The sequence below is a fragment of the Euleptes europaea genome, chromosome 6 (assembly GCF_029931775.1).
Source record: "Euleptes europaea isolate rEulEur1 chromosome 6, rEulEur1.hap1, whole genome shotgun sequence".
NCBI lineage: Eukaryota > Metazoa > Chordata > Lepidosauria > Squamata > Sphaerodactylidae > Euleptes > Euleptes europaea.
In genome coordinates, this window is record NC_079317.1 from 84,659,451 (window position 1) to 84,679,126 (window position 19,676).

The 19,676-nt window shown below is 44.4% G+C and overlaps 1 protein-coding gene across 2 annotated transcripts in view; it reads left to right on the plus strand.

Moving 5' to 3' along the window:
• The first annotated feature begins 12,048 nt into the window (after positions 1–12,048).
• Positions 12,049–19,676, plus strand: part of NRIP3 (nuclear receptor interacting protein 3) — a 41,253-nt gene continuing 33,625 nt past the window's right edge. For both annotated transcript variants that reach the window (XM_056851154.1, XM_056851155.1), the window contains exon 1: positions 12,049–12,222. In XM_056851154.1, the coding sequence (XP_056707132.1) occupies positions 12,049–12,222 (174 nt within the window). The remainder of the gene's footprint in view (positions 12,223–19,676) is intronic.

Genomic DNA, 19,676 nt, shown 5'->3' on the forward strand with positions numbered 1-19,676 from the left:
TATCCCTTATCATAAAACGCTTGGGACCAGAAGTGTTTTGGATTTTGGATTTTCTCGGATTTTGAAATATTTGCATATACATAATGGGATATCTTGGGGATGGGCCCCAAGTCTAAACACGAAATTCATTTATGTTTTATATACACCTTATTATACACATAGCCTGAAGGTAATTTTATACAATATTTTAAATAATTTTCTGTATGTGGGGCATCGTGGGGGGAACCTGCCGTTGGCATGACTGGCCTGAACACATGTCATTTTATTATCCATTGTGGGCATTGAAAAAGTTTGGGATTTTGGATCATTTTGGATATCGGGTTTTTGGATAAGGGATACTCAACCAGCCCAAATAGTGTTTTGAAGGAGGGAAGGTGGCCTGGTATCGCCCTATCTCATCAGAAGCTCAGCAGGGTCGGTACTTGGAAGGGAGACCTCCAAGGAAGACTCTGCAGAAGAAGGCAATGGCAAACTACGTCTTCTTCTCACTTGCCTTGAAAACTCCTTGCTGGAGTCGCCACGAGTCAGCTGTAACTCGACAGCGCTTTGCACACACAATAGTGTTTTGCGAGCCGAAAAGCTGAGACAAAAGCACTTTCTTCAAAATAAAAAGGGTGCCCTTTCAGAATTAAAATGCATCCATCAGATGGCCATCCTCAAATACTCTTGAGTTTCCATTCTGGGAAAGTACAGGCTGCAAGATGTGTTTGAAACAGAACGAGCATTTCAGTGCACATGGAAGAGAAAATGAAATAGTGATGGGCAAGATAATCTCGTTGATAACAAGTTCCTAACCCTTGAAAGTAAGTCAATTGAATTTAATTCTGGAGGAATATCTTTTGCAGCAGAAACAGTACCTTAACAACACTTATGGCAATTTAACAACTCTACTGTGGATTATCCATTTGTGGGCTACTGTACATTTTTGCCAGCAGCATGAATTGATCCCCATTACTGAGAAACATTCCTCTTAACTTTTCACACATCTGGCCCTGAACCCAATAACTGTCTAGTCACCCTCTGCAAAAGTGTGGCAAACACATTCTACACCCACTGATAAAGAGGGCAGAAAGCTGGGACATCATGGGCAAAAAACTATTCAGCCAATTACTAAACCCAGCCTTTGGGACTAGATGACTCCAGTCCTTCAAAATATTCAGTAAGATAAGCGTAGTCAGAGTTTCTATATATCAGTCAACACTGTAAAACGTTCATTTATTTATATTCTGCCTTTCTCCCTATTGGGGAGTGGCTTATATAATTTTCCTCTCCTCCATTTTATCCTCGCAACAACCCTGTGATGTAGGTTAGGCTAAGAGTGTGTGACTGGCTCAAGGTCACCCAGCAAGATTCCATGGCAGAATGGAGATGTGTACCTTGGTCTCCCAGATCCTAGTTTGACCCTCTAACCACCACACCACATGGGCTTGTACACACCATCTTGGCATTCACGTTGTACGAAATAGTGTACACTGGATACAATGGAACTGTGGGGCACCCTACACATCAATTCCCATTGTTTAGACCAGGCTTGTCCAAACTAGTAACATTACTGACCTGGCCAGGTCCAAGAGCACCCCTAAGTTCTTAACCTGAAAGCTTAACCATATCCAGGTCAGCAAAGCACTCTTCCTTGCAATCACTTCTGTCTTGTCTGGATTAAATCTCTCCCCCCCCCCCCGCCCCCGGAAATATCATTTTTATAATACATAGGGCAGCAAACCACGACTCAGCACATATCCGAAAGCATACAACGCCACCAAGTGGTGGCAAACAGAGAGAATCTCCCAGGGTCCTCCAATAACAGATCGTCAGCAGCAGAAGATCATACAGCAGGTAGCTGCAGGTGATGGTGGCATTCAGCTTGACCTGGCAGGGCTCTCCCCTCCTTGCCAAGCCACCTGCCACCGCTTCTGTTTGGGCGGCCCAGTGCCACGACTCCTTGTCTGGATTAAATTTGAGTTTGCTAATGCTCAGCCACTTGACTACAGCCCTAGAACATTGGCCCAGGACCTTCACGGTTGCCTTTGGAGGTTTCGGTAATGAGATATAAAGCTGGGTGCCATCTACATATTCGTGACAACCCACTCCAGAGCTCCTTAGCCAAAGGTTTCACATGGAAGTTAAAGAGCAGTGGAGATAAAAGGGACCTTTGGGATACTCCAAACATCAAGTCCCAACTAGCTGAAACTACCTCTCCTATACAGAAACTCTTTGTTTCCTGCCAGCGTGAAAAGAACGACGAAGAAGAAGAAGAGTTGGTTTTTATATGCTGACTTTCTCTACCACTTAAGGAAGAATCAGACGGGCTTACAATCACCTTCCTTTCCCCTCCCCACAACAGACTCCCTGTGAGGTCGGTGGGGTTGAGAGAGTGACTAGCCCAAGGTCACCCAGCTGGCTTCATGTGTAGGAGCGGGGAAACAAATCCAGTTCACCAGATTAGCTCCCACCACATGTGTGGAGGAGTGGGGAATCAAACTCTGTTCTCCAGATCATAGTCCACCGCTCCAAACCACCGCTCTTAACCACTGCACCACACTGGCTCTCCAATCAAAATGACACCAATCAAAAGCTTTTATCCCATACATTGATCAACCCACCACAGTATTGTTGTCAACCTATACATTAAAAAAACACTAAAAGTAGCATAAATTAAAAGCTTGTTTTTTGAAATAATTGGGTAGAGCACATCTCTTTCATAGACAATGGCTTTCAACTGAGCAACAATTTAACCATCATCCAGTGTCTGGGCATGTTCTTGTCTAATTATTTAGTCCATCCAGTAGCACCGAGGATGAAGGTAATTCATTATGCAGCATTTCTAATGGTTCTCCTAAATAATGGACAGGGATCCACACTTGCTTGTGAGCTCACTGATGTGAGAGGCTAAAGTAGACATCACAGAAGTACTCTGCACTTTTCCTAGACGTGTTGATGAGGGGTGACATTTGGAGTGGCTAGCTTTAGGACTTGTCCTCCTAGATTTGTCTTTGATAACATTATTCTCAACGATCAGACTGTTGTTAGTTTGTCCTTAATAGCTTCACCTGCTGACTTCTGTAGATTAAGTTGTTTTTAATGACATTGGAGTTTGCCAGGTCATTTTTTCCCCCCTGGTAAATCCTTGGCAAAATCCATCAAACTCTTGCTGTACAAATTCCATTTGTTTCTGTGAGGCTTATGTAGGCCTCCTATGCAAACTGCAATTAAAATAAATGGAATGTGGTAAAAGCACATTGTGCAGTGGAGATTAACATGAAACCACTGTTGTTGTTTTTTAGAAATTTAACCGTCAGTGCACTTGAAAACCATGCTGTTCTGCATGGTAGGTAGACATCACCAAGTTAAACTTGTTTTGGAAGTTTCTGCTACTAATATAGATGTTAAAAGCACAGGAGCATTGGCTAGGAGAAAATGGCAACCTGACTTGGAAACCTTACTGGGCTTGTATGTATTTCCAAGAAATTAGGGATTGAAAAGGTAAAGTGTCTTAATATATCTTGCCACTTAAGAGTTAATGCACTTGGGGAAGGGGAGATGCAAGAGGAGAAAATCTGACCTCGTGTACATGAAGCTTCAGCACTGGGGAAGATGTTTGCCATTAAAAGAAACATAATGGTACCAGCTTGATACAAGTTCCTATGTTCGAGCAGTGCTGTGGGACTGTGTCACATGCAAATACCTCTTACTGTAATCCAGTGGCCTTTTATTTTTTTATTGCTTTTGGGAGGGACAGTATGTAATTGACAGCATGTAATTCTTCAGTTCTTTCCCAGAGGAAATTCAAACCTTTATTGCATATGGGGGTTTCATCAGAAAAGAATATTCTCTTGGATGCTTTCGCACACTGGTTACATTTACTGTGAGTGTAAGAAATTAGACTTTAGTTAGGTAAACACTCGTATATTAATTCACTTGTTTAAAAAAGGTAACTTTTGTTTGATAGACTTTACTGAACTCAAAACATTGCTATTGACTAACTGTGTGTGTGTGTAAAGTGCCGTCAAGTTGCACCTGACTCATGGCGACCCTTTATGGGGTTTTCAAGGCAAGAGACTAACAGAGGTGGTTTGCCAGTGCCTTCCTCTGTATAGCAACCCTGGACTTCCTTGGTGGTCTCCCATCCAAATACTAACCAGGGCTGATCCTGCTTAGCTTCTGAGATCTGATGAGATCAGGCTAGCCTGGGCCATCCAGGTCAGGGCATTGGCTAACTACATATATAGAATTTATATCTGTGTAAATCATTCCAGACTCAAATTGCACAGTTTTTCAAGGTGGTTCCAGGTTCCTCACACGCAGCCTGTGAATGCATGTGAAAAGATGCGTGCATTTGTACATACTCTCCCCCCCAAAGAATGTCAAATGTTGCTGTTGTGTTTGAAAATGTTACAAGGAGGGGGAGAAAAACTGGGTTTAGTATACACAGGTATTGTAAGTATACACTGGTATCTTTTCCATTGTACCCAAAGAGTACAAATTTTTGTTGTAGTCAATATTGAGCTATACAGAGCAAAAGTCAGAATAAGGCCGTCTCAGAGGTTCAATAAATGAGTTCCTGTTACAGTTGCGAAGGGATCCTGGTGCTACCTTTTGCTTGGCATGAGAAACTGGTTCTGTAAATGCGGTTGCTTCAGCACACAGAAGCTCTTACATGCCTGGTAAGTTTGGAAGAAGGGCAGAGGTCAGTGGAGCAAAGAGTATTCTTCTCTGTCTTGGATAATGATCTGAGATGCAGAAGGACTTCCACGGTAATAATGCATGGCTCAGGCTGAAGGCAACAACATAGGCCACCAAAATTTGTACTCCAGCCCTTATAGTTATGAACTTTGGCAGCATTCCTTCTCTGACACCTCTTTCTAGCACCAAAACATTTTAATACCATGAAGCATTGAGCATGTTACTTTACAGACAGTTGATTATCTGACTATTAATAGTAAGAGAATACTTGAAGATGCTGCTACTTGCTGCTATCGCAGATGAGTTTGGGGTAGTTAATACAGCTCTGGATATCTGCAACAGAAATGTCGGGTTCAGTGTAAATTGCTTTGTAGATATGAGCAGTCACAACTTCTATTTCCAATTTACCATAGCGGAGCTATAACTGTTTCTTATCAGCCTCCTCTACCAGCAGAAGAAAGTGAATTGTAGAAAATAGTTGCCAAGTGTTAAAAAATTACAGCGATCCCCAACCCTTAAGTGCTCAAAGAATGGCTTTTTCATGCTGGCACGAGATGAACAGGTGCATTACAGAGATGCTGCAATAGGAGGGGGAAAAGGCTTTGGGAAAGATAGTTTGTTTGCAAGATGTTACCCCTCCAACGCAGTGCCAGATTTACGTATAAGCTAAACAAGCTATAGCTTAGGGCCTCACTCTCTTGGGCCCCCCCAAAAAAATTTAAAGGAAAAAAACTGGATGTACATTTCCAAAATATAAGATAAAAAACAAATACAATAAAACCTACATACAGCAACAGTGTTTTGTGTTGAGTAGGCTCCTATGATGTAAGTAATGGGCCCCACCTGCTAGCCTGTTCCCTAAAATATCACTGGTTTGCTCAATTCTATATATAAGGTGCCTACATTCTGCATGGATTGGTTGCATGGTAACATGTAGCATGCAGCTGCAGACTGCAGTGCAGCACAGTTGAATGTAGGTCAAGCTGTTGTAGCTGTTATCTGGACATATAAAGGGCCCCATTACCATCAATAGGTTAGGGCCTCATCAAACCTAAATCCGGTCCTGCTCCAACGACACATCAATATTTACCCCAGGAGGCATGCCACTTATCAAGATCCAAACACAGACCGGCTCAATTTTGTCCCAGATTATTGGAAGAGAAGACGCATATGTCCAGCCTTTGGGGAAAAAAGTGCCTGGAAGCAGCCTCTTCAGTTCCCAGAGCTCTAGCACTATGTGACATGAATCCTAACAGCAGTGTGACGGTGTTATCATTGGACTTCTACAGCTCGATTCGAGACCAGAAGCACCTTAGAATCAACAAGATTTCCAGGGTATAATCTTTCGATCAGATACTGCATCAGATACTTTTAGGCATCACTCCTACGAAAGGAGTAAATTGCAAAATGACAACGTGGCTACCATCAGTTCTAATCTGAACAAGCCGAGCCGACAGGAAGAGAGTACATTTGCCAAATAAAAGCTGGTGATGTATTTCTTTCAAAACCTAAGGAGTTGCGGGGGGATCATTTTGAATTAGAAGGTAATATAAATCAATAGTGAATTGTGGCTATTTTTCTATGAAGCATCCAGTTGCAAGCTATCTTAAACTGTCTGTACAAATGCATCAAATGCATAGTATTAAGCTGTTTTAATGCTGCCCTGTTTGGCCTGTCATCTGATTAGAAAAGGAAACGTCTGGACCCAATGAACGCTTTTAAAAAACGTGCTTACTGAAACGGGAGACCAAATTCGTCGGAGAGCTCCGAGGAGAGCTCCGAGGAGGGCTTGTGTTTCTGCTTTGCTCCAGATATGCCGCAGCTGGGATGTCGTCACACTGCTTGCTGTGACTCAGAGCGCACTGAGCCTTTGCTCATGCAAGATGGGAGGCTTCTGGCACAGGGCTCTTCCCCCCCCTCCCGATTACATAAAAGTGACATTGCTGTTTTAATGGGGACTTTTGCTGTTGTTGCTGCTGTTAACCTCTTAGTCCAGAGATGAACGCTACACGCTGCATCTCTACTTAATCATCTGGCTGTTTGCTGAAGGTGGAAAACAAGTTGCTTTTACCTCCCTCAGAATCCTGTTGTGTGTAATGATTCGTTACATAATCGTTCACTGATCTATGACTTTAAAAGGACAGGGGGGGAAATGGCTCCACGTCACCCATTCCTTTCAGCCCAGATAAGTGAGAATGGAGTATGTGAAAAGGGCTACCCTTTAATAGGGCTGTGGCTCAGTGGTAGAGCATCTGCTTGGCATGCAGAAGGTCCCGGGTTCTATCCCCAGCATCTCCAGTTACAACAATACAATACCTTTATTGGCACCTTAAAATAGTAAAACACGCCGTACAGCCGGCATAACAGAATAGGATAAAATCATCATTATTATTCATTAAAAAAGGTAGGTTATCATTTGGAGTTAAAAGTTTGTGGTGTGTTTGAGCTCTCTTGAATCAAATTATCTTTGGAGATTCTCTCAATGAGGGTTGTAGCTAAAAAGGAGGCTACTGAAGCAGTGAGATTCCTGTCCTGGTCTGCTAGGAGAAAGCGAATTCGATCATTTCTTGGTCTTGTACTTTGAGAATCTGGCAGGCGGCTAAACATTAAATGGCGAGATCCGCTGTGGAATGAGCAGTCCAATAGGATATGATCCACCGAGTCGGGGACTCCAGCATCACAGGTGCATAATCGGGCATTGTGTGGAGCGTGAAGAAACCTGCTGTGAGTCACTGCCGATGGGAAGGCATTTAATCTGGCCATCATAAAAGCTCTTTGCTGGGATGGAAGTGCTAGATTGTAAAGGTAATTAGCACAAGATCTGTATGTTGTAGTAATGCCCAAAGAGAACATCTTCTTGGGGTGTATGGAGAAAGGAGCTGTCTTTCATGATCACATAGTCGCAGCTAGATGGTTTGAAAGATATAGTGTTCATTGCTTGATTCGAGGTCTTCTAAAGTGATGCGCATCTCCAGTTAAAAGGACTAGGCAAGAAGGTGATGTGAAAGACCTTTCTCTACCTGAGACCCTGGAGAGCTGCTGTCGGTCTGAGTAGACAATACTGACTTTGACAGACCGAGGGTCTGATTCAGTGTAAGGCAGCTTCATGTGTTCTAAGTGCTACTCCCTGTTGATCGTGTGAAATATCATTGTCCAAGGGCACCATCTATATCTTAGTGCAGTCAGCAGCAAAACTCCCTTTTCACTTTAGTGGCAATGAACTGCACCCAACATATGTTTTGCCGGACAGTGTGTACAGATTTGAGAGCTTAGCACATAAGCATGGTTGAGAAACATGGCTGGGAAAAGAGTTAAGAACCCAAAGTTATCAAATGGCAGCATGGACTGGGGATGTATGTATGTGTGAGCGAGGGCACTTTCACACATCCCGAATAATGCACTTTCAATCCACTTTCAATGCACTTTAATGAACGTTTGCAAATGGATTTTGCCGTTTCACACAGTAAAATCCAGCTGCAAAGTGCATCTTTCTGAACCATTTTGTTACAGTACAGTCCTATTTCCTGTGTAACGGGAGAGGTGGTCCCGCCAGTACAATGATCCCAGACTGTTTGGGGCTCTAAGGGTTAATACGAAAACCTTGAACCTGATTCAATATCTAGTCTTCGTATAACAATGGAAGTGCTATTTTAATTAGGGTTGCCAGGTCCTTCTTCGCCACCGATGAGAGATTTTTGGGGCGGAGTCTGAGGAGGGCGGGGTTTGGGAGGGGAAGGACTTCAATGCCATAGAGTCCAATTGCCAAAGCGGCCATTTTTCTCCAGGTGATCTGATCTCTATCGGCTGGAGATCAGTTGTATTAGCAGGAGATCTCCTGCTACTACCTGGCAGTTGGCAACCCTAATTTTAATGCTAAGTGTGACTATGGGTACTGTTACAATCTCAGTGTGGCCCTGGACTTACTAGCTTTCTAGCCTCAGTATCCTCCCTCCCCCCCGCCGCCAATATAATTATACAATTGTAAGAATGACTGTGATGGAAAACAGAATTTATGTGAAGCATTTGGACTTGGTCAATGTGGTGCCTTTTCTCGTACTCGCCAAGTGCTTTCAGAAAATGGGCAGGGCTAGGTGGGATTTTTGATTAGCAGGTTTCTGATTGGCTGTAGACATTAAAAAGCTTCTGCCAAAAATATTGAAGAGTTACTATTAGAGTTACATATAACCTTGCTCTCTGACATTTTTTGATTGGCTCCGCCTCCTGTGGCAGCCATTTTGTGACTGTTCTCACCACTCGTGTCAGAATTGCAAAGGTGCCCACCGGCTCAAAAAGGTTGGGGACCCCTGCCCTAGACAATCTCTTCCTCTCCCCCTTTTTGCTTTTTGTCCTGAATTCAAATGCTTGCGCACTGGTTTTGTGATATTTTTGTTGGTCCCAATAAAAGGTATTACACAACTTTTGTCTGCTGACCAATGCAGATACTTGCAATGTTTTTACACCCCATATGCTATATAAATGCTGATCATTATTATTTATTACCACTACTTATATTACTGCATCATATCAATACAAATATAATAACTCCTGTGTATTGCTCTATGCATAATATAAGAGTGTTGAGTTTTTGGTGTGGGGAGATTCAGTTCACCAATGAAGCTGTTAGGAGGGAAGATGTGACTTTTCATCCCCCTTCATGTTTAGTTTTTCCAGATTAGTCAGGCCTCTAAACTTCATGCAGAAGACACAACTGCTACTGTTATGCATAGGGTTGCCAACCTCCAGGTACTAGCTGGAGATCTCTTGCTATTGCAACTGATCTCCTGCCGATCGAGATCAGTTCACCTGGAGAAAATGGCTGCTCTGGCAATTGGACTCTATGGCATTGAAGTCCCTCCCCTCCCCTCCCCAAACCCTGCCCACCTCAAGTTCCAGTTCCACCCCAAAAACCTCCTGCCGGTGGCAAAGAGGGACCTGGCAACCCTAGTTATGCAGGTGGTTGATGTACATACATATTTAAGCAGCTGTGTACATAGGGATGGTAGGGCCAGGAAGCACAGATGTTTAAAGATGAGGCTATGACATCAACCCTTTGTGTTGGTGAAAAAGCTTAGCCGAACATGTCTGCCACTTAAATATAAGCTGCTTATCATGTGTGGTATGCCTGCCATTTTGGCTTTTGACATATGCATTGGAAAGCTGTTGTATATAGTGGCATGGAACCCTTGGAAGATTTCAGGGGGAAGGGGGGCAATTTCTGCCCCTCCTGCTGAAGGCCTCTTGTGCTGTTCCTGGGTGGGGGTCCCAGCATTTCGCAGGACATTTTGGGCTGCAGCAAAAGTGAGAAAGTGAGAATCCAGGCCATTAGATTCCCAACTACATATATGGAGTCAGAAATAGTAATTTATGCTTTCATTTACATATTATGGGATAGACATTGTGGCTTAATTTTTCCATTCCTAAACATAACCTATCGCACAGGGGTTTTGTGAGGGATAGAATGAGATTAAAACTGATAAACAGTTCATGCATAAAGGAAGTGCTGTAAAAATGTACGGGTGGCATTAAACCACCGAGACTATTTGTGTAAAATCTCTGGGGAACCTGTTTTTTTTTTCATAAGTTGCAAAACATCAATGGAACTTGCCTGGGATGACTAGAATACTTGAAGGCCTGCCTCTTCCTGCGTGTTCCCATGTGGAAGCTTTGTTCTTCCCAGCAGGGTCCGTTGTCTCTCCTGTCATCTGTCCAGGGCCCATTCTGCAACTGCCTGGGCTTGGCTTTTCTGATGCCTAGTATTTGTGGAACAACTATGTGAAGAGAATGGTGTGTGTTTGTGTGTGGGGTGGGTAGGTGGGTGGGAGGTTCTATCTTCCAAGGTGTACCAAGGTGTAAAATTGAGTTAGTCCATAGAGACTAGCCCAAGGTCACCCAGCTGGCTTCATGTGTAGGAGTGGGGAAACCAACCTGGTTCTCCAGATTAGAGTCCACCGCTCTAAACCACCCCTCTTAACCACTACACCACGCTGGGATGCCAGTCTCCAGGTGGGACCTGGGGATTGCCTGGAATTACTGCTCATCTCCAGACTACAGACATCAGTTTGCCTGGAGGAAATGGCTGCTTTGGAGGGTTGACTCTATGGCGTCGTACCCTGCTGATGTCTCTGTCCTCCACAGGCTCCCCTTCCAAATCTCCAGGAGTTTCCCAACCTGGAGCTGGCACCCCTACCCCTCCCCACCTCCAGCTGGGGGCCTGGGCCAGACCTGGCAACCCTAACTAGAGCAGATGGCTTAGCTGCAGGTGTGCACATGCGCACAGACACACTGCATGCTTTGATAATTCCGATTTCAGTAATCCTAGTTCTAGTGCATTTCTCATTGGATGTCAGGGTTGCCAACCCCCAGGTACTAGCAGGAGATTTCCCGCTATTATAAGTGATCTCCAGCTGATAGAGATCAGTTCCCCCGGAGAAAATGGCCGCTTTGGCAATTGGACTCTATGGCATAGACGTCCCTCCCCTTCCCAAACCCCGCCCTCCTCAGGCCCCGCCCCAAAAACATCTGGCCGGTGGTGCAGAGGGAACTGGCAGCCCGAATGGATGTCTCCTCATACTGATTCTATTGACCTGTGCGTGTATAAAGTGCCATCAAGTCGCAGCCGACTTATGGCGACCCCTTTTTGGGGTTTTCATGGCAAGAGACTAACAGAGGTGGTTTGCCGGTGCCTTCCTCTTGTATTGACCTACACTGTCCTTATTAGATTTCTCTTCTTATGGAGTGTGATTGATTCATACTGTTTCATCTGCTCTGAGCCTCAGCAAGAAAAGTCGGACTAATAGACGCAGTAAATAAACAAACACATAAAGACCACATAACCTTTTACAAAAAGGAAAGGTTACGTGGGGCGAAAACGCATGGTCGCTTTAGCCTCCTTTATTCCCTGTTTCAGCCAGGATTCAGCCAGGATCGAACGCATGCGTTTCGCCAAATGTGCGTTCGATCCTGGCTGAATCCTGGCTGAAACAGGGAATAAAGGAGGCTAAAGCGACCATGCGTTTTCGCCCGCAGACTGCTTTAAATGAAACGGCATGCTCATTTTGGGAAGTGTTGCTTTTCTTGGATGAATGAAGCGCGCACGGCAGGCCAGCCTCTGGCAAATACTGTTTTCCAAAAGGAAGGCAGGGAGCGACTTAATTCCCCAGATTGATTCTGAGCTTGGATGTGTAACACAGTCTCATGTGCATAACCCCTCCTTTACTACACTGCACTGGCTGGGCTATCTGCTGTTCTCAAAACGTCACGCGGATTCTGTTATAAAGCGCACACAATAGATCGCTGAAGCCTTCCTTTCTGTACAGGAGCACAGCCGCAGCTTGGGAGAGGAAGAGAGGCGGACAGAACCAAATAATGTTTTACTCGGGGATCCTCACCGAGCCAACAAGGAAGGACGTGGACATGAGGGAAGCTGCATCTCTCCGGCAACAGAGGAGAATGAAGCAGGCTGTTCAGTTTAACCACAAGGACTCTGCTGACCTTCTGCCATTAGATGGGCTGAAGAAACTGGGAACTTCAAAAGACACTGTAAGAGGAGGGGACTTCCCCCCCACCACACAAATGGATAAAATGTTGATCTAAAAGATAAATGTTAATCATGTTCTGCGAGAGTTCTAATTTTTAATGCTTCGAGGGTAATGAGCTTAGTTGCCTTTGAAAGCTGCAGGAAATTAGCATAACAATTAAGCTGTTTGGGAAGGAGAGGGAGAGAAGAGGGGGCTTCTGGCTCCCCGCAGCCTTTCCCTCACTATTTGGTTTTGTAGGGGGCTTATTGCTCATTAAGAACTAAAAATGGATTATGTTGTTCATGTGTACTGTTGCAAAAAAAAAAAAAAGCACTCTTATGTTCCTTTCTTGATGATGGATTGTTTTGTTAAATGATCTGGTGAAAGGCTACGCGTCCACACCTTGTATCTAACACGAGCCATTTTGATTTGCTCCAGAATGCTTTTTATTATAAGCGATACTGAACATCTTAAATGTGAACGTGGCAGTCAGCTGGTGGAGGAGGAAGCTTTGGAATTAAAACCTGGAGATTAAAATGGCTAATTACTTTTTGTGCTTGTAGTTTAACTTCCCCTCATTAGGGTGCAGCCGCTGCTAGCCACTTTTTCTTGGAAGGAAGTCCAGTTGATGTCAAATTGGGCTTGCTTCCTAATAAGTGTTTCAATCGGTGAATTATTATTTCATGTCTAAGCACAGAACATGTTTTCCCATGCAGTGGGAAAATAGCTTTCTTCCAGAACACACATTTCAAAAGCTCTGCAGGTTTCTTTAAATAGAAGCAAACATTAAAACTCCGCTCAAACTGGAAGTGAAAATATATTCAAGTGGAAACATATGTGTACCGGTTGTTCAATTCACTCTGGAGTTTATGTCTTAAAGGTAAAGGTACCCTGTGCAAGCACCGGGTCATTCCTGACCCATGGGGTGATGTCACATCCTGACGTTTACTAGGCAGACTTTTACGGGGTGGTTTGCCAGTGCCTTCCCCAGTCATCTTCCCCTTTATGTCTTACTGTACATGTTATATATATTTGATCTCACAACATGTGATAAAAGATAATTGAATGTACTGAATAGTGGGGTGTATGCAACTTTAACCTTTTATACTGGTCATACTGCCAAGGATTAGATCTGTAATTCAATCATACCATCACTAAAACAAGCATGTAGATATGTTGCTCTATTCATAGCAAATATATCTAAAAACTGTATCAGTTCTTAGAATAAAACAAAGATTCCCGTTCTAAGTGATAATTCTGGATTCTCAAATGTGGCTTGAATTAGTGAACTATATTATCTGTTACATGGGTGTAAAGTGCTTGTTTGCTCACATATTATCCTTTTTTTCTATTTTAATGGTGCCTTATTTAGTTCTAGATTGAATGGCTTTAGGCAATGAGAGGAAACCGAGAAAGGTGAAGGGAAGGAAGGTGGGAGCAGAATCAAGGGTGTAGGATACGGTTCATGGAGCCTAGTTCTTATGCAGGGCCTAGAGATGTGAAGGCTTAGAAATAATAATAAAAAACCCTAGAACAAATTTTAGAAGGTTTTTCCCCAAACAGTTAACCCTCCCCCAATTTTTCTGATGTTAAAAATTGGGAAACTTTGGGGAGCCCTGAAAAAATGCATATGAAATATTTTTATTTGAAATGAATTAATTTATTGACATGAAAGTCTAAAGACCCCCCCTCCCATTTTCCCCATGGAAACTTTGGAGAACACTCGGGGAGGGGGAAACAACCCTTGATTTTTTAAATGAACTGCTTTTAAGACAAGGTTTTTTCCTCTCAAAATGCATAGTATGAAAAACTTGAAGCCCCCCCCCCAATTTTCCATTGAGAAACTGGGGAACACTGGAAAACCTCTATGAAACATATATTTTTCCCTTGTTGGAATGAGAGAAATGTGCTAAGACAGCATGGAATGCAGCAGTTTGCAGCTCTGTCTCACTTTAGGATTGATTGTCTTTATAATTTTGCTTGTAGGAAATGGAGAGCCATCCTAAGCAGGTCTACTTAGGTCTGTTCAGCTTACTCCCCCATGAAAGTGTTCTTAGGATTGCTTTGTGTGGCATTTATACTTTTGAATTCCCTAAATGTCTGAATTAATACAAATTTATATGCTAAGGTACAAATTATGTATTTTATGCCGATAAATCACCAAAATAGGTGTGAGGCTGACTGGAAAGTTAAGTTTTGAATATATTTCCGTTTCCTCCAAACTTTCAATTTCACACACACACATACACAAAAGGGGGGGGCATGTTGTTTCCCATGGCTTCAAAAGTTCCAAAAATTGTACATCTCCAGACAGGCATACTTCAGGATAGAATTAAGATTCATCTCATGGTGGACTTGCTAGCGGTCTGCTCATTAAATCACACAATAAGGTAAAAGGAATAGATATCCTGGAATAGATGGAACATTTAATGTCAATTTTAAAAGGAGAAAAAAAGCTTTGAAAGGGTTACAAATTGTTTATTTTATGACTTTTAGCAATTTAGCTATTTAGGAATTAAGGGTGAACTTTTCCCAGCAACAGAAGTTACACACCTGAGAAGACTCTAAGAATGCTATGTAAAATTACTTCTCAAAGCCATTTGGTTTGACAGCGCTTTTCCCCTCCCCACTCACAAACCTTGTACTGAGTGGTTTACTGATCAGGCTTTGATGACACAGTGAATCACAACAATACATTTTTTTGCATGGTTTGTGATGTCACACCAAAGCTTCAAGTTGCACTCAAGTGGTTAAAAAGGCTGCATCATAAATGTTTGTGCAAGAGAGAAAGAGAGAGCCGAAGCATGAAAGTGTCTGTTTAATACTCATTTATCAGCAATGGATTCATTTGGAAGGCAGCCCCATCTTAAGACAAAAAGGAGAGCGAGTGTTAGTGACATTTGTCCCCCTCCTCTGTTACCCCTGACAAAAGCTGACATCAAGGCAAATTCAGTCAATGAGAGATTTGGGGAGGTGAGAGATTCCATGCTGCAGAATCACCTCATTCTCAAGCCTGAGCTAGGAAGGACGCGCAGAATATGCACAAAGCTTCCTGGGTCAGCCTTTGTGTATGGATTATCCCTGCGTGGAAGAGATGGAGGAGTCCCTGAAGCCATAGCGCACTGGCAGGTAATGCCTCCCTCTGTCCCCAAACGAGAAGAGAAGCCAAAGGACTTTGTTACCCTGAACTACAAAGGAATTAAGGCTGGTCTGATAACTGCACAGGAACACGACCTGTATCGCCAGGCCCATGAAGTACGCGTCAAAGAACAAGATACCAAGAGGTTTCCAAAAGATCCGCCCCGTCTTCCTGATGCAATGACCTATGGGGCGCACAACCGCCCTCACACACCCATCATAGATGTTCTTCAACACAAGTTCCAAGACTTATGGTTTCAGGAACAGAGAAATGCTAACCTGGTTCATGAGCAGACAGAGAAGTTTGAAAAGAAAAGGCACGCGAAAATGTACGACACGTTTGCTGTTATGGTGAAGAGACATCAAATACCAGTAAAGCTGGATCCCCTGTGGCACCTACCAAGATTTGGGAAAATAGCTGCCCATCTGGACACCTTCCCCACTCAAAAAGATCGTGCGAATGCTTTTAAAGCCCAGGAAAAAGAAGTTCCAGTTCGACGTGGCAAACTTGCCCAGGGCATTTATACGCATTTATAGGACCACAGTTTCTAAAAAGCTGTACAACTTGCACCTCAAAAAGTACACTTGCCATGTACATAGTCCCTCACAGGGACGATGTGATGTCATTGACTATATTAAAATGAAATTGCTGTCAATACTTTTAAAATTTTTTAGGGAAATGGTAACTACAGGCTAGCCCTATCTCGTCAGCTCTAGGAAGCTAACCAGGGTCAATCCTGGTTAGTACTTGGATGGGAGACCACTAAGGAATACTAGGGTCACTATGCAGAGGAAGGCAATGGCAAACCATCTGCGTTGTTAGTCTCACGCCTTGAAAATCCTATTGGGTTGCTGTAAATTGGCTGCGACTTGACGGCACTTTATGCCCACAACAACAGGCAGAAAGCATTGTATTGCTAATTTACCTTAAGGCTGGTTCTATCAAGGAAGCAGAAAAAGAAGAGCGCCGCTTAGCTGCGGTATAACTGTTGGCGCTAAGAAGAGGGCACACAATTGGCCACTGCTGCTACGCCAGCACAGCCAGCCTCCAGAGACGGTGGGATGGCAGCACTGCATAAGCCTGTTGTGCTGAAATAAACAGTTCAGAGAGGTGCCAGACTGTGGGAAACTCTTCAAGGCACCCCAGAACCTTCTGTGCAAACACAAACCTGCCCTCTTGATAACTGGGCGTAACAGGATTGCAGCTGACAGGTAGCATAGAAAGATGCCACACAGCAAACAGCTTTACGATGTTGCAATTACATATAGGGTTGCCAGGTCCCTCTTCGCCACAGGCGGGAGGTTTTTTGGATGGACAATGAGGAGGGCAGGGTTTGGGGAGGGGAGGGACTTCAATGCCATAGAGTCCAATTGCCAAAGCAGCCATTTTCTCCAGGTGAACTGATCTCTATGATTCTATGACCGTAGGTAGTTCAAGAGAGGGAGGGCATCTTTGCCCTCTTCTGGGCATGGAGTAGGGGTCACTGGGTGTGTGGGGGGGAGGGCTGTTGAAAAATAAATTCGGTATAGTTCAGATTCGGCCAAATTCGGCCCGTCTGGATTTGGGATATGCCGAAGTCCGAACTCCCCCGCTTCGGGTCCGTGCAATTCGGCACGAATTCAAAGTTCAGGAAAAAAATTTGGCCGAATAAAGCCATTAAAAACACAACCCAGCTTTTCTGCGGCTCCGGGGGGGGCAATTTTGGGGGTAGAGGTCCCAAACTTTCAGCGGAGCTTCAAAGGACCCTTCTTGCAAGACCCCCCATGTTTTGTAAAGATTGGGTCAGGGGGGGCTGAGATATGGGCCCCGAAAGCGGTCCCCCCACCCTTAATGTGCATCTCTGAGCAGAGCTTGCCGCCCATGCACAAAGCTCCCAGCCCCGACAAACAGCTGAGCTGCGGGGAGCAAGGGCGGGGCAGGTGCGAAGAAGTTTGCAAAGCAACACAACTGCAAAGCAACACAACTGCAAAGCAACACAACCATGCAAAACAACACGTTTGCAACCATGCAAAGCAACACCTGACACCTGGGAGTTTGCAAACCATGGAAAGGGACAGAGGCAGCTAGCTATGCATAATGAGCAGGAGGGGGTGGAATTTCCCCTTTTGCATCGGACTCGAGTCGGGACCAGGCAAATGCATTCTTTAAGTCACCATTTGAAAACCAGTTTTGAGCAAGCATCAAAATAGACCTAACCAATCTTATGAATGAGGGAAAACCTGAGGACACACAAATGAAGCCCCCCCTCAAACCAGGGAGAGAGAGACTCGAGGGGGCACACACACCCCAGGCAGAACAGGCGAAAGCCCCCTTTGGATTCCCCCCCACCCACAGAAACTGCTCCCTCCCCACACACACAGAGACTCTGCTTTCCCCCCCTACACACACAGGAGAAAAATTATAGAAAAGGGGGGAGCCCATATTTCTGCCCCCACTGAACCCATCTTTACAAAACTTGGGGGGTCTCTTAAGAAGGCTTGTCTGAAGCTATGCTGAAAGTTTGGGGGCTGCACCCCCAAAAAAGCACCCCCTGCAGCCACGGAAATGGAAAAGGGGGAGGGAAAAGGGGTGGAGCCCATATCTCGGGACCCCCTGACCCAATGTTTACAAAACTTGGGGGGTCTCTTAAGAAGGCTCGTCTGAAGCTCCGCTGAAAGTTTGGGTCTCTACCCCCAAAAATGCGCCCCCTGCAGCCATGGAAAGGAGCGAATGTGCACACGCACCCCCCCAAGAGGATTTCTCTCTCTTTCTCTCCCCGGCCGGGCCGCGCAGCAGCTGATTCCTCCAGTACTCAATCCTGACTGATTGGCCAGAAGAAGACCCAGCTTGGCCACCGATTGGCCAGGGGAGAATGCTGCTTACTGACGGTTATGCTGCTGCGCCTGACTTTGCCGAATTTATTCGTGAACTCCCAAACTCGCTGAATTCAGCTCCCCCGTTTTCCCGCCGTTTTTGAGTTAGGTTCGTCTTGAACAAAAAACTGCCGAATCAGGGGAAATTCGGCTATTTTTCGGTTCGGGCCAAACCGAATCGACAGCCCTAGTGTGGGGGAGGTAGTTGTGAAATTCCTGCATTGTGCAGGGAGTTGGACTAGATGCCCCTGGTGGTCCCTTCCAACTCTAGGATTCTATGATTCTACTAGACTGGTGAGTGATGATGGAATTAGGGTTAGGAGATGGGTACCTCTTGATGTGTATCTTCTGATTCAAATATTTCCCTTCAAAATCACATATGCTCTTAGAGACACGAACAGGCCAATTTTCCACTTCCTTATGTCCCCCCCTCAACTAAAGCTAAATTGCCTCCAACATTCTCATTAGGATTCTTTTTATCTTTTGGTTCACTGTAGAAGCTTGTATAGGAGCCCCATGGCGCAGAGTGTTAAGCTGCAGTACTACAGTCAAAAGCTCTGCTCACGACCTGAGTTCGATCCCTACGGAAGTTGGTTTCAGGTAGCCGGCTCAAGGTTGACTCAGCCTTCCATCCTTCCGAGGTCGGTAAAATGAGTACCCGGCTTGCTGGGGGTAAAGGGAAGATGACTGGGGAAGGCACTGGCAAACCACCCTGCAAACAAAGTCTGCTTGGAAACGTCGGGATGTGACGTCACCCCATGGGTCAGGAATGACCCAGTGCTTGCACAGGGGACCTTTACCTTTAGTAGCTTATATATAGTCTCCTTGGTATGCACAAGTCCCTGCCTTGTCTAAGAATGGGCCTGTTTTGCTGCCCTTCTACTAGGCAGAGGAGCATCAAGTTTACTATCAGAAGCAACTATTCTTCAGGGCTTTGATGTGCTCAGAACTACTGAATCCTTGCATAAACAGAGATGCCTCTTGCTTATTTAGATTATTTATTAGCTGCCTAACCTTGTGTCAAGCTCAAAGCAATGTAATGTCTGAAATCAATAAGATCATACAGCCAACATTAGAAAATACCAAGACAATAGTAAAACACTTACAGGCAATAAAAGGAAACACCGAAATGGTAGACTACCTAAGAGGGAACTAAGTGCAAGAGACTACAAGGAAAAGCCCTATAAAACACACTGGATACCAGGAAAAGATATCCTACCACATACATACACCAGCTGGAATGACTGATGTTCTCAAGTTTTATGCAGCATATATTATGATCTACCGCATCAGAGAGCACATTGTTTCCTGTTTGTTTCGCCTTATTCTTCTTAACTATCTGTTTTTCGGTGGCTAGCTTCCTGAATGACGTTCCTTTGTATTATCTCTTTTCTATTAGTGGAACAACCTGTAGATGGAAATATGTATGTGCTGTGCAGTCTTGTATGATTTTAATTTGCTATAATGTCACTAACCATATGGTTT